The sequence below is a fragment of the Oncorhynchus mykiss genome, chromosome 17 (assembly GCF_057628025.1).
Source record: "Oncorhynchus mykiss isolate SJ-2025 chromosome 17, ASM5762802v1, whole genome shotgun sequence".
NCBI classification, from domain to species: Eukaryota; Metazoa; Chordata; class Actinopteri; order Salmoniformes; family Salmonidae; genus Oncorhynchus; species Oncorhynchus mykiss.
Window position 1 is genome coordinate 264,566 of NC_143038.1, and position 15,158 is coordinate 279,723.

The 15,158-nt window shown below is 43.0% G+C and overlaps 1 protein-coding gene across 4 annotated transcripts in view; it reads left to right on the top strand.

Annotated features, from left to right (window-relative positions):
- Positions 1-72: 72 nt before the first annotated feature.
- LOC110494906 (venom factor) overlaps positions 73-15,158 on the top strand; it is a 37,665-nt gene continuing 22,579 nt past the window's right edge. Inside the window, exons 1-18 of one of the 4 annotated variants that reach the window (XM_090204328.1) lie at positions 73-419; positions 662-691; positions 886-927; positions 1,022-1,060; positions 1,275-1,467; positions 2,100-2,274; positions 2,394-2,464; positions 2,603-2,694; positions 3,034-3,116; positions 3,263-3,350; positions 4,566-4,668; positions 4,767-4,881; positions 5,142-5,257; positions 5,533-5,676; positions 5,959-6,174; positions 8,052-8,252; positions 8,497-8,655; positions 8,965-9,094. In XM_090204328.1, coding sequence (XP_090060454.1) covers positions 331-419; positions 662-691; positions 886-927; positions 1,022-1,060; positions 1,275-1,467; positions 2,100-2,274; positions 2,394-2,464; positions 2,603-2,694; positions 3,034-3,116; positions 3,263-3,350; positions 4,566-4,668; positions 4,767-4,881; positions 5,142-5,257; positions 5,533-5,676; positions 5,959-6,174; positions 8,052-8,252; positions 8,497-8,655; positions 8,965-9,094 — 2,086 coding nt within the window. In that variant the 5' untranslated portion in view covers positions 73-330. Of the gene's footprint in view, positions 420-661; positions 692-885; positions 928-1,021; positions 1,061-1,274; positions 1,508-2,099; positions 2,275-2,393; positions 2,465-2,602; positions 2,695-3,033; positions 3,117-3,262; positions 3,351-4,565; positions 4,669-4,766; positions 4,882-5,141; positions 5,258-5,532; positions 5,677-5,958; positions 6,175-8,051; positions 8,253-8,496; positions 8,656-8,964; positions 9,095-15,158 lie in introns of all 4 variants that reach the window. The other 3 variants (XM_090204329.1, XM_090204330.1, XM_090204331.1) reach the window with 3 other exon arrangements.

Genomic DNA, 15,158 nt, shown 5'->3' on the forward strand with positions numbered 1-15,158 from the left:
TAGAACATAATGCACAGCCATGGATCCCAGTGATGTATGATTCATATTGGGAATATCAAATGTTCTGTCTTTGCTACACACGCAGAGGAGGCATACTATTTGGGGTATGTTACATGATTACAAAAGCAACTGACCTCTTAGCATTGTTGAAGCTTAGCTGCATTTGGTTAGCAATTGTATTCACCAATTAAAAAAGGGATAGGTATTGCTTGAATATAGTCTGCCAAAATATCACACTCTTTGGGGGCTGGGCTCTGGGGGGGGTGTTGTCTCTGTGTGAAAGAGTTCTTTCCCCAGTGTCGTGAGAGTTTAGTTCCATACACTGTCAGAATGGCAGGGGGAACACTGCTCCACATTTTGTTGCTTTGTGTTTTCTGTAGCTGTTGCGCCCAAATATTCAACAACCCAAACCGAGAACGGTAAGTTTTCCTTTCTCAACTTTTCATTTTGCTGCCGTAGACCGTACTAAGTTTTTGCTCTCTACTAAAAGCGCTATTTCTTAAACTTGACTGCTGACAGGCGCGATTTCTTGGGGTTGTATATTACACAGTGGGCTAATCAAAATACTAAAATATAGTTATTTTTTACTTGTTTCTGGGCTGTTTTAAACTGTACTCCCTGACTGTCACATTTTTAACAGATGTTTTTCTCAACTTTTTAGGATGCGACTGAGTCCACGGGATCGTCGCCGGTAGGGTCTATGATTATTATCTCTTCTATTTATTCTAATTCAGACCAAATCTAAATATTCACTATATTCCTAATTCACAGTAACACGTAACTGCAATATGTAATCATAATGATCAATAATGTATTATTAGTAATATCAGTCTAAGAACAATGCAGTTCTCTGAAATGTATACAACACTCAATGTGCCCATTCAGATTTGAATATATGGACCTTGACATGTATTTTGATCTTCATGAGTGAGTACAGAATCTTCTCTACCTTGTTGAACCCTCATGTCGCACTACCAAATGTTGGCATTAAAGGAAAAAACAATGCTTCATTTATTTACAGTAGAAGAAATCCAAAAGACCACACCAGTCTGGAACCAAGGTACAGTGCTCCCAAAAGTATCTAGATAAGCACAAAAAGGCAATCCTTTCGGTTACTAAAATACTACTCTACTGTATGCATGTCAAAGTTTGCCAAATGGGTAAGATTATAAAATAAAAAAGTGATCTTCTCACTCTCTCTTCCTCTCCCTCCTTAATCTTCTCCCTGTTCTCCCTCTCATCCCTTCTCCTCTCTCTTGTCCCCCTCACCCCAGGTTCATCCTCCTAGCCCCTAACATTCTGAGGACAGACAGTGAGGAGTCAATCTATTTAGAATCCCATGGCCTTAACAGCCCTGTCACCGTCACCATAACAGTCCATGACTACCCGGAGAGGAGGTACCAGCTCCTGCAGGACACCGTCACACTCGGCCCGGTGAACAGCTACCACACCCTCAAGATCATAAAGGTGATTCAGTTCAATTCACTACACCCTCAAGATCATAAAGGTGATTCAGTTCAATACACCACACCCTCAAGATCATACAAGTGATTCCATTAGATTCAGTTCAATACACCACACCCTCAAGATCATACAAGTGATTCCATTAGATTCAGTTCAATACACCACACCCTCAAGATCATACAAGTGATTCCATTAGATTCAGTTCAATACACCACAACCTCAAGATCATACAAGTGATTCCATTAGATTCAGTTCAATACACCACACCCTCAAGATCATACAAGTGATTCCATTAGATTCAGTTCAATACACCACACCCTCAAGATCATACAGGTGATTCCATTAGATTCAGTTCAATTCACCACACCCTCAAGATCATACAGGTGATTCCATTAGATTCAGTTCAATTCACCACACCCTCAAGACCATACAGGTGATTCAGTTAAATTCCCCTCACCCTCAAGAGTAGACCATACAGGTGATTAAGACTTGTCATGAGTATGTATGTCCCCTGTATAATGCCTTATTATACTGTCTTTATGATCCAGAATAAATAACTGCCATTTTGACTGAACCTCCAATACATTATAAAGGCTAATATCTGCTTATAAAATACTTCTTCTTCCCCCTCCCAGCTCCCCTCAAAGCGTCTGGTCAAGGGGAATGAGGAGTCCTCCAGGAACCAGTATGTGTATGTGAAAGCAGAGTTTGGGGGCTACCACGAAGCTGAACAGGTTGTTATGGTCTCCTTCCACTCTGGATACATCTTCATCCAGACAGACAAGCCCCTCTACAAACCTGGAGACACTGGTGAGGGGGATGAGGGAGAGAGAAAAAGAAAGTTCTCAATGACATGTTAGGTTCATGTGAATGATGAATGGCGTCTCCGTCTGTCTGATCTCTCTCTCTCTCTCCCTCTCTCTCTGCAGTACGCTGCAGGGCCTTTGTGTCTACACCTACCTTCCAGGCCATCAACAGCTCCATCACCATTGAATTCCAGGTGGCTAAAATTTCATCACATGCCCTTTAGCCTACATGTCTTAAATTATAGAAAGTAACACTTCATTATGTTTTAGAAATACAAATATTTCATACGATTTAAGGTGTGTGTGTGTGTGTGTGTGTGTGTGTGTGTCAGAATTCAGACGGCGTCGTGGTGAAACAGACCTCCAGGACCATAGCTAAGAATGGAATCTTTGCTGATACTCACGTTCTACCTGACATAGTCAAGTGAGTCAGGAACATCATGACGTTTCTAGCCTGGTATGAGGATTCTAGCCTGATATGAGGATTCTAGCCTGATATGAGGATTCTAGCCTGGTTTTCAAATATGTAACACTTTGCTTTATAAATCATGATGCCGCCTGGTCATAATGCTCTATGAATGTAGTCATTATGAGCAGTTATAACTCATACGCCGTTATAAATGTGCTTGGAATACTGTATGAAGAGGATGTCCATACAAAGTGTTACCCCTATCCTACTGCCATTTACTAATGCTAATACGTGTGTTTGTGTGTGTGTGTGTTTGTGTGTGTGTGTGTGTGTGTTTGTGTGTGTCTGTCATAGTGAGGGAACGTGGAAGATCATTGCAAAATTTGACAACTGGCAACAGAACAAGTTCAGTAGTGAGTTTGAGGTGAAGAAATACGGTAGGTGGAAGGGCTTTGTAAATATGTCTGCACGTGCCTGTGCGTCATTCAACGTGGTTCCCTCTCCATATTATTATCCATATTATTACTCGTTGAGCTAAAGCCTGGGCAGAAGCTTGGGGAGCTAACACAATGCTCTGTTGCAGTGCTGCCTGCTTTCAATGTCACACTGACTCCCAAGAAACCCTTCCTCCGTCTGGATGATACTGAGCTGGTGGTGGAGATCACAGCCAGGTTAGTAACACTAAAGTAGACCTACTGTATTGCTTATTAATGTGTTATGTATGGTTTATGAAACCCTTATGTAGGTCCCCTTCAGACAAAGTGTTACTAATGCCGGGTTCATGACATTTCAGATACTCAGCACCTCAAGAGTTAAAATTAAGCTTCCTGTTGGTTGATTCTGATACTTCCCAAGTGGGAAACTCGGATATCATCGTTCTACAACGAGTAAGCAAGTCGGAAATATCAGTTTCCCGACAGGACGTGAAAGCGACATTAACACTGTAATAATAGTTGTGATAATGGATAATTGTCACAAAAATAGCTCACCCATCATAGAACGACTGTTGACTTGAATGGAAATGTCTGTTCCAGTAATTCTAGCTCTATGGTAACAGCTGCCTGTTTGGTGAGGCCGTTCTAGTAATTGTATTTCTATGGTCACAGCTACCAAAATGGTGAGGCTGTTCTAGTAATTGTATTTCTTTGGTCACAGCTACCTGTATGGTGAGGCCGTTCTAGTAATTGTATTTCTATGGTCACAGATACCTGTATGGTGAGGCCGTTCTAGTAATTGTATTTCTATGGTCACAGCTACCTGTATGGTGAGGCCGTTCTAGTAATTGTATTTCTATGGTCACAGCTACCTTATGGTGAGGCCGTTCTAGTAATTGTATTTCTATGGTCACAGCTACCTTATGGTGAGGCTGTTCTAGTAATTGTATTTCTATGGTCACAGCTACCTGTATGGTGAGGCTGTTCTAGTAATTGTATTTCTTTGGTCACAGATACCTGTATGGTGAGGCCGTTCTAGTAATTGTATTTCTATGGTCACAGCTACCTTATGGTGAGGCCGTTCTAGTAATTGTATTTCTATGGTCACAGATACCTGTATGGTGAGGCCGTTCTAGTAATTGTATTTCTTTGGTCACAGCTACCTGTATGGTGAAGCCGTTCTAGTAATTGTATTTCTTTGGTCACAGATACCTGTATGGTGAGGCCGTTCTAGTAATTGTATTTCTTTGGTCACAGCTACCTTATGGTGAGGCCGTTCTAGTAATTGTATTTCTTTGGTCATAGCTACCTGTATGGTGAGGCTGTTCTAGTAATTGTATTTCTTTGGTCACAGATACCTGTATGGTGAGGCCGTTCTAGTAATTGTATTTCTTTGGTCACAGATACCTGTATGGTGAGGCCGTTCTAGTAATTGTATTTCTTTGGTCACAGATACCTGTATGGTGAAGATGTCCAGGGAACGGCCTACGTGATGTTTGGGGTGGAGGTGAACAAGGAGAAGAGGAGGTTACCATTGATCAAGCAGGTCACCAATGTGAGTACTGGTAGTACACTACTCACACATCAAAGGAAGATCAATTCAGCGTAAAGTGTAAACATACAACAACTGCCATTTTCCTTCCTTCATTTCAGCTGCAGCAAGGCACCGCTACATTGACCATGGCGGAGATCAGGAAGGCCTACCCCGACCTCAGCTCCCTGGTTGGAAGCTCTATTTACGTCAAGGCCTCAGTGCTGACCAAATCAGGTAAGGTCAATCAAGTTTTGTTGAATTAAATTACAATGGACCTTCGAATGAAAAAGTTCAGATGCAGGCTATCCAAAACCTGATGACTTACGTTAGCTTCCCAAGCTAATGCCTAGGTTAGAACCCAGTCGATCAAACTATGGTAGGATTGATTTAAAACCTTGCTTGAGACCTAAAGACTTGTGGTAGCTCCCCAAGCTAATGCCTAAACTTTGACTCAGCGGGCTAACACAGTGTTGTATCTTTCTACTCCTCTATAGGCAGTGACCTGGTGGAAGCAGAGAAGTCTGGTATTAAGATAGTGAAGTCCCCTTACGTCCTCTCCTTCATAGAAACACCAAAGTACTACAAGCCTGGCTTGCCCTTCGACATCATGGTAAACTCACAACATCAACGCCTGATAGACAGAAAGGATCAACCTTATGGGAGATAAGAGCCATAGAGATGCAATATAATAATATCATTCTGAGATAAGAGAGTCTGGTTCAGATCCAGGTATAAAGTGTTTTATATCTCTAACAGGTTCTTCTATCTAGCCTCGTTCTACCATCCTCATCTCACAAGCTTACATTCTGTTAAAAGAAACGAGAGCGCAGTGGTCAGGGTGGTGGATCAGGTTACCTTCTAACGGGTTCTAACGGTGTTCTTCAGATCCAGGTGAGTTTCCAGGATGGTTCCCCGGCTCATAGCGTCCCGGTCCAGGTGAGCCTCCTGGCCAACCCAATCACCAGCCACCGTGGCACCATCAGGACCGCCATCAACATGCCTGCTGAGCTAGGCCCTCAGATCATCACTGTGAGTACCGCTAACAGGGCTTATAACCAGCTATAACCTGCTATAACCTTCTATAATCACACTCAGTAGAGCTAATGGTGCTTATAATCAAGTATAACCAGCTATATCCACCCTCAGTAATGCCCTAAGCAGTTATAACAACTATCGGTTCTTAGTGTTCATAAGCAAAACTTTGCCTGTCTGTTTCTGTGTACGTGTGTGTATCTGTGTATGGCTGTGCGAGCATGTGTGTGTGTGTGTCTTGGTTTTCATGTGTGTGTCCTGTAAATCCTAAACACACAGGCTGAGACCAAACAGACGGGCCTACAGCCAGAGCAGCAGGCCAGACAGCAGATGACCCTTCACCCCTACACACCCTTTGACCAACAGAGACAGAACTACCTGTATATCTCCACTGGGACCACCACAGTCTCTCTGGGGCAGAGCCTTGGCCTCAGTCTACACATCAACACTGCCGATAAGGCCCACAGGGAACTCATCACTCACCTCACATACCTGGTGAGTGGATATAGTCGAATGGAGTAGCATACAATTGAATGGAACAGCTGGTGAGTGCAAACTGAAATGGTCCAGATTTTTTACAATCCAAAATCAAGTCTTTTCAAGTTACTCCTGTATATTTATATTTTCAACCATATGTTGGTACCGTATATAGCTTAAACATTTACATACAGTGGGGAGAACAAGTATTTGATAACACTGCCGATTTTGCAGGTTTTCCTACTTACAAAGCATGTAGAGGTCTGTCATTTTTTATCATAGGTACACATCAACTGTGAGAGACGGAATCTAAAGAAAAAAATCCAGAAAATCACATTGTATGATTTTTAAGTAATTAATTTGCATTTTATTGCATGACATAAGTATTTGATCACCTACCAACCAGTAAGAATTCCGTCTCTCACAGACCTGTTAGTTTTTCTTTAAGAAGCCCTCCTGTTCTCCACTCATTACCTGTATTAACTGCACCTGTTTGAACTCATTACCTGTATAAAAGACACCTGTCCACACACTCAATCAAACAGACTCCAACCTCTCCACAATGGCCAAGACCAGAGAGCTGTGTAAGGACATCAGGGATAAAATTGTAGACCTGCACAAGGCTGGGATGGGCTACAGGACAATAGGCAAGCAGCTTGGTGAGAAGGCAACAACTGTTGGAGCAATTAATAGAAAATGAAAGAATTTCAAGATGAAGGTCAATCACCCTCAGTCTGGGGCTCCATGCAAGATCTCACCTCGTAGGGCATCAATGAGCATGAGGATGGTGAGGGATCAGCCCAGAACTACACGGCAGGACCTGGTCAATGACCTGAAGAGAGCTGGGACCACAGTCTCAAAGAAAACCATTAGTAACACACTACGCCGTCATGGATTAAAATCCTGCAGCGCACGCAAGGTCCCCCTGCTCAAGCCAGCGTATGTCCAGGCCCGTCTAAAGTTTGCCAATGACCATCTGGATGATCCAGAGGAGGAATGGGAGAAGGTCATGTGGTCTGATGAGACAAAAATAGAGCTTTTTGGTCTAAACTCCACTCGCCGTGTTTGGAGGAAGAAGAAGCATGAGTACAACCCCAAGGACACCATCCCAACCGTGAAGCATGGAGGTGGAAACATCATTCTTTGGGGATGCTTTTCTGCAAAATGGACAGGACGACTGCACCGTATTGAGGGGAGGATGGATGGGGCCATGTATCGCGAGATCTTGGCCAACAACCTCCTTCCCTCAGTAAGAGCATTGAAGATGGGTCGTAGCTGGGTCTTCCAGCATGACAACAACCCGAAACACACAGCCAGGGCAACTAAGGAGTGGCTCCGTAAGAAGCATCTCAAGGTCCTGGAGTGGCCTAGCCAGTCTCCAGACCTGAACCCAATAGAAAATCTTTGGAGGGAGCTGAAAGTCCATATTGCCCAGCGACAGCCCCGAAACCTGAAGGATCTGAAGAAGGTCTGTATGGAGGAGTGGGCCAAAATCCCTGCTGCAGTGTGTGAAAACCTGGTCAAGAACTACAGGAAACGTATGATCTCTGTAATTGCAAACAAAGGTTTCTCTACCAAATATTAAGTTCTGCTTTTCTGATGTATCAAATACTTATGTCATGCAATAAAATGCTAATTAATTTCTTAAAAATCATACAATGTGATTTTCTGGATTTTTGTTTTAGATTCCGTCTATCACAGTTGAAGTATACCTAGGATAAAAATTACAGACCTCTACATGCTTTGTAAGTAGGAAAACCTGCAAAATCGGCAGTGTATCAAATACTTGTTCTCCCCACTGTAGTTGTAGCTCTGTCTTCAAAATGTACCTTTGTCTGTCCCCAAAGGAAATATTTAGTGAACAAAATGAAGTGTGTCTCAAACTCCTCCTACAGGTGTTGAACAAGGGCAAAATCATTGTTGCCAAGAGACTAGAGGTCGGAGGTCAGGACATGACCAACATTCTGTTGACCGTTACCAAGGAGATGATGCCCTCATTTCGCTTTGTGGCATTCTACATGCTGCCGTGGACGGGGACGTCGGAGGTGGTGGCTGATTCTGTGTGGGTGGATGTGGAGGATGCCTGTGTTGGGGCGGTGAGTGGACTGGACAACTCAGGGAAAGGGTTCAACTACCAGCTTCTCATGTTCCACTCTCTTTCCTCTCATTTCAATTCAATTCAATGTAAGGGCTTTATTGGCATGGGAAACATATGTCAACACTGCCAAAGCAAGTGAAGTAGATAACAAACAAAAGTGAAATAAACAATACAAATTAACAGTAAACATTACACATACAGAAGTTCCAAATTAATAAAGACAATTCAAATACCCCCCCCAGTTGAGTGTTGGTCCAGCTGGCTCAAGGCCCTCAGAGTACTACCACCCAGGGAGAGGGTTCAACTTCCAGGTGAGAGGAGACCCAGGAGCCATGGTCAGTCTGGTGGTGGTGGACAACGCTGTGTTCCTGCTCAACAGACAGAGGCTCACACAGAGGAAGGTGAGGGAGACTGTGTGGGTCTGTGGAAATCAATAGACAGAGACACAGAGAGGAGAGTAATGGGGACAGTGGAGGGGTCAGTCGATCAGCCAATCATCTGAAGCTACCATCTGGATAACACACCTCTGACTCCTCTCCTCTGACCCCTCTTTCTCTGACTCCTCTGACCCCTCTTTCTCTGACTCCTCTGATCCCTCTTTCTCTGACTCCTCTGACCCCTCTTCTCTGATTCCTCTGACCCCTCTTCTCTGACTCCTCTGACCCCTCTCCTCTGACCCCTCTCCTCTGACTCCTCTTTGCCCCCATCAGATTTGGCAGGTGGTGGAAGGGGGGGACATAGGCTGTACCCACGGTGGGGGCAGCAACAGCATGGGTGTCTTCACTGACGCTGGACTACTGTTTTACTCCAACACTGGTGGAGCCACCTCTTCTAGACAAGGTAGCACACAACGCAGGCGCACATACACAGACAGACAGACAGACAGACAGACAGACAGACAGACAGACAGACAGACAGACAGACAGACAGACAGACAGACAGACAGACACACACAGGAAGAGCCACCTTCTTTTGATTAATACGAGGAAAGAGGGTAACATCAGTCCTCTGATGGTTAATACGAGGAAAGAGGGTAACATCAGTCCTCTGATGGTTAATACGAGGAAAGAGGGTAACATCAGTCCTCTGATGGTTAATACGAGGAAAGAGGGTAACATCAGTCCTCTGATGGTTAATACGAGGAAAGAGGGTAACATCAGTCCTCTGATGGTTAATACGAGGAAAGAGGGTAACATCAGTCCTCTAATGGTTAATACGAGGAAAGAGGGTAACATCAGTCCTCTAATGGTTAATATGATGAAAGAGGGTAACATCAGTCCTCTAATGGTTAATATGATGAAAGAGGATAACATCAGTCCTCTAATGGTTAATACGAGGAAAGAGGGTAACATCAGTCCTCTAATGGTTAATATGATGAAAGAGGGTAACATCAGTCCTCTGATGGTTAATACGAGGAAAGAGGGTAACATCAGTCCTCTGATGGTTAATACGAGGAAAGAGGGTAACATCAGTCCTCTGATGGTTAATACGAGGAAAGAGGGTAACATCAGTCCTCTGATGGTTAATACGAGGAAAGAGGGTAACATCAGTCCTCTGATGGTTAATACGAGGAAAGAGGGTAACATCAGTCCTCTGATGGTTAATACGAGGAAAGAGGGTAACATCAGTCCTCTAATGGTTAATACGATGAAAGAGGATAACATCAGTCCTCTAATGGTTAATACGAGGAAAGAGGGTAACATCAGTCCTCTAATGGTTAATATGATGAAAGAGGGTAACATCAGTCCTCTAATGGTTAATACGATGAAAGAGGATAACATCAGTCCTCTAATGGTTAATACGAGGAAAGAGGGTAACATCAGTCCTCTGATGGTTAATACGAGGAAAGAGGGTAACATCAGTCCTCTGATGGTTAATACGAGGAAAGAGGGTAACATCAGTCCTCTGATGGTTAATACGAGGAAAGAGGGTAACATCAGTCCTCTGATGGTTAATACGAGGAAAGAGGGTAACATCAGTCCTCTAATGGTTAATACGATGAAAGAGGGTAACATCAGTCCTCTAATGGTTAATACGAGGAAAGAGGGTAACATCAGTCCTCTAATGGTTAATACGAGGAAAGAGGATAACATCAGTCCTCTGATGGTTAATACGAGGAAAGAGGGTAACATCAGTCCTCTAATGGTTAATACGAGGAAAGAGGGTAACATCAGTCCTCTGATGGTTAATACGAGGAAAGAGGGTAACATCAGTCCTCTAATGGTTAATACGAGGAAAGAGGGTAACATCAGTCCTCTAATGGTTAATACGATGAAAGAGGATAACATCAGTCCTCTAATGGTTAATACGAGGAAAGAGGGTAACATCAGTCCTCTAATGGTTAATACGAGGAAAGAGGGTAACATCAGTCCTCTGATGGTTAATACGAGGAAAGAGGGTAACATCAGTCCTCTGATGGTTAATACGAGGAAAGAGGGTAACATCAGTCCTCTGATGGTTAATACGAGGAAAGAGGATAACATCAGTCCTCTAATGGTTAATACGAGGAAAGAAGGTAACATCAGTCCTCTAATGGTTAATACGAGGAAAGAGGGTAACATCAGTCCTCTAATGGTTAATACGAGGAAAGAGGGTAACATCAGTCCTCTGATGGTTAATACGAGGAAAGAGGGTAACATCAGTCCTCTGATGGTTAATACGAGGAAAGAGGGTAACATCAGTCCTCTGATGGTTAATACGAGGAAAGAGGGTAACATCAGTCCTCTAATGGTTAATACGAGGAAAGAGGGTAACATCAGTCCTCTGATGGTTAATACGAGGAAAGAGGGTAACATCAGTCCTCTGATGGTTAATACGAGGAAAGAGGGTAACATCAGTCCTCTGATGGTTAATACGAGGAAAGAGGGTAACATCAGTCCTCTGATGGTTAATACGAGGAAAGAGGGTAACATCAGTCCTCTGATGGTTAATACGAGGAAAGAGGGTAACATCAGTCCTCTGATGGTTAATACGAGGAAAGAGGGTAACATCAGTCCTCTGATGGTTAATACGAGGAAAGAGGGTAACATCAGTCCTCTGATGGTTAATACGAGGAAAGAGGGTAACATCAGTCCTCTAATGGTTAATACGAGGAAAGAGGGTAACATCAGTCCTCTGATGGTTAATACGAGGAAAGAGGGTAACATCAGTCCTCTGATGGTTAATACGAGGAAAGAGGGTAACATCAGTCCTCTGATGGTTAATACGAGGAAAGAGGGTAACATCAGTCCTCTGATGGTTAATACGAGGAAAGAGGGTAACATCAGTCCTCTGATGGTTAATACGAGGAAAGAGGGTAACATCAGTCCTCTAATGGTTAATACGAGGAAAGAGGGTAACATCAGTCCTCTGATGGTTAATACGAGGAAAGAGGGTAACATCAGTCCTCTGATGGTTAATACGAGGAAAGAGGGTAACATCAGTCCTCTGATGGTTAATACGAGGAAAGAGGGTAACATCAGTCCTCTGATGGTTAATACGAGGAAAGAGGGTAACATCAGTCCTCTGATGGTTAATACGAGGAAAGAGGGTAACATCAGTCCTCTGATGGTTAATACGAGGAAAGAGGGTAACATCAGTCCTCTGATGGTTAATACGAGGAAAGAGGGTAACATCAGTCCTCTGATGGTTAATACGAGGAAAGAGGGTAACATCAGTCCTCTGATGGTTAATACGAGGAAAGAGGGTAACATCAGTCCTCTGATGGTTAATACGAGGAAAGAGGGTAACATCAGTCCTCTGATGGTTAATACGAGGAAAGAGGGTAACATCAGTCCTCTGATGGTTAATACGAGGAAAGAGGGTAACATCAGTCCTCTGATGGTTAATACGAGGAAAGAGGGTAACATCAGTCCTCTAATGGTTAATACGAGGAAAGAGGGTAACATCAGTCCTCTGATGGTTAATACGAGGAAAGAGGATAACATCAGTTCTCTAATGGTTAATACGAGGAAAGAGGGTAACATCAGTCCTCTGATGGTTAATACGAGGAAAGAGGGTAACATCAGTCCTCTAATGGTTAATACGAGGAAAGAGGGTAACATCAGTCCTCTGATGGTTAATATGAGGAAAGAGGGTAACATCAGTCCTCTAATGGTTAATACGAGGAAAGAGGGTAACATCAGTCCTCTGATGGTTAATACGAGGAAAGAGGGTAACATCAGTCCTCTAATGGTTAATACGAGGAAAGAGGGTAACATCAGTCCTCTAATGGTTAATACGAGGAAAGAGGGTAACATCAGTCCTCTAATGATTAATACGAGGAAAGAGGGTAACAACAGTCCTCTAATGGTTAATACGAGGAAAGAGGGTAACATCAGTCCTCTAATGGTTAATACGAGGAAAGAGGATAACATCAGTCCTCTGATGGTTAATACGAGGAAAGAGGGTAACATCAGTCCTCTGATGGTTAATACGAGGAAAGAGGGTAACATCAGTCCTCTGATGGTTAATACGATGAAAGAGGGTAACATCAGTACTCTAATGGTTAATACGATGAAAGAGGGTAACATCAGTCCTCTAATGGTTAATACGATGAAAGAGGGTAACATCAGTCCTCTAATGGTTAATACGATGAAAGAGGGTAACATCAGTCCTCTGATGGTTAATACGAGGAAAGAGGGTAACATCAGTCCTCTAATGGTTAATACGAGGAAAGAGGGTAACATCAGTCCTCTGATGGTTAATACGAGGAAAGAGGGTAACATCAGTCCTCTAATGGTTAATACGAGGAAAGAGGGTAACATCAGTCCTCTGATGGTTAATACGAGGAAAGAGGGTAACATCAGTCCTCTAATGGTTAATACGATGAAAGAGGGTAACATCAGTCCTCTAATGGTTAATACGAGGAAAGAGGGTAACATCAGTCCTCTAATGGTTAATACGAGGAAAGAGGGTAACATCAGTCCTCTAATGATTAATACGAGGAAAGAGGGTAACATCAGTCCTCTGATGGTTAATACAAGGAAAGAGGGTAACATCAGTCCTCTGATGGTTAATACGAGGAAAGAGGGTAACATCAGTCCTCTGATGGTTAATACGAGGAAAGAGGGTAACATCAGTCCTCTAATGGTTAATACGAGGAAAGAGGGTAACATCAGTCCTCTGATGGTTAATACGAGGAAAGAGGGTAACATCAGTCCTCTGATGGTTAATACGAGGAAAGAGGGTAACATCAGTCCTCTGATGGTTAATACGAGGAAAGAGGGTAACATCAGTCCTCTGATGGTTAATACGAGGAAAGAGGGTAACATCAGTCCTCTAATGGTTAATACGAGGAAAGAGGGTAACATCAGTCCTCTGATGGTTAATACGAGGAAAGAGGGTAACATCAGTCCTCTGATGGTTAATACGAGGAAAGAGGGTAACATCAGTCCTCTAATGGTTAATACGAGGAAAGAGGGTAACATCAGTCCTCTGATGGTTAATACGAGGAAAGAGGGTAACATCAGTCCTCTGATGGTTAATACGAGGAAAGAGGATAACATCAGTCCTCTAATGGTTAATACGATGAAAGAGGGTAACATCAGTCCTCTAATGGTTAATACGATGAAAGAGGGTAACATCAGTCCTCTAATGGTTAATACGATGAAAGAGGGTAACATCAGTCCTCTAATGGTTAATACGATGAAAGAGGGTAACATCAGTCCTCTGATGGTTAATACGAGGAAAGAGGGTAACATCAGTCCTCTAATGGTTAATACGAGGAAAGAGGGTAACATCAGTCCTCTAATGGTTAATACGAGGAAAGAGGGTAACATCAGTCCTCTAATGGTTAATACGAGGAAAGAGGGTAACAACAGTCCTCTAATGATTAATACGAGGAAAGAGGGTAACATCAGTCCTCTGATGGTTAATACGAGGAAAGAGGGTAACATCAGTCCTCTGATGGTTAATACGAGGAAAGAGGGTAACATCAGTCCTCTGATGGTTAATACGAGGAAAGAGGGTAACATCAGTCCTCTAATGGTTAATACGAGGAAAGAGGGTAACATCAGTCCTCTAATGGTTAATACGAGGAAAGAGGGTAACATCAGTCCTCTGATGGTTAATACGAGGAAAGAGGGTAACATCAGTCCTCTGATGGTTAATACGAGGAAAGAGGGTAACATCAGTCCTCTGATGGTTAATACGAGGAAAGAGGGTAACATCAGTCCTCTAATGGTTAATACGAGGAAAGAGGGTAACATCAGTCCTCTGATGGTTAATACGAGGAAAGAGGGTAACATCAGTCCTCTGATGGTTAATACGAGGAAAGAGGGTAACATCAGTCCTCTAATGGTTAATACGAGGAAAGAGGGTAACATCAGTCCTCTGATGGTTAATACGAGGAAAGAGGGTAACATCAGTCCTCTGATGGTTAATACGAGGAAAGAGGGTAACATCAGTCCTCTAATGGTTAATACGAGGAAAGAGGGTAACATCAGTCCTCTAATGGTTAATACGTGGAAAGAGGGTAACATCAGTCCTCTGATGGTTAATACGAGGAAAGAGGGTAACATCAGTCCTCTGATGGTTAATACGAGGAAAGAGGGTAACATCAGTCCTCTGATGGTTAATACGAGGAAAGAGGGTAACATCAGTCCTCTGATGGTTAATACGAGGAAAGAGGATAACATCAGTTCTCTAATGGTTAATACGAGGAAAGAGGGTAACATCAGTCCTCTAATGGTTAATACGAGGAAAGAAGGTAACATCAGTCCTCTAATGGTTAATACGAGGAAAGAGGGTAACATCAGTCCTCTAATGGTTAATATGATGAAAGAGGGTAACATCAGTCCTCTGATGGTTAATACGAGGAAAGAGGGTAACATCAGTCCTCTAATGATTAATACGAGGAAAGAGGGTAACATCAGTCCTCTAATGGTTGTTGTCTTAGGTCTCTCTTTATGTAGTGTTGTGTTGT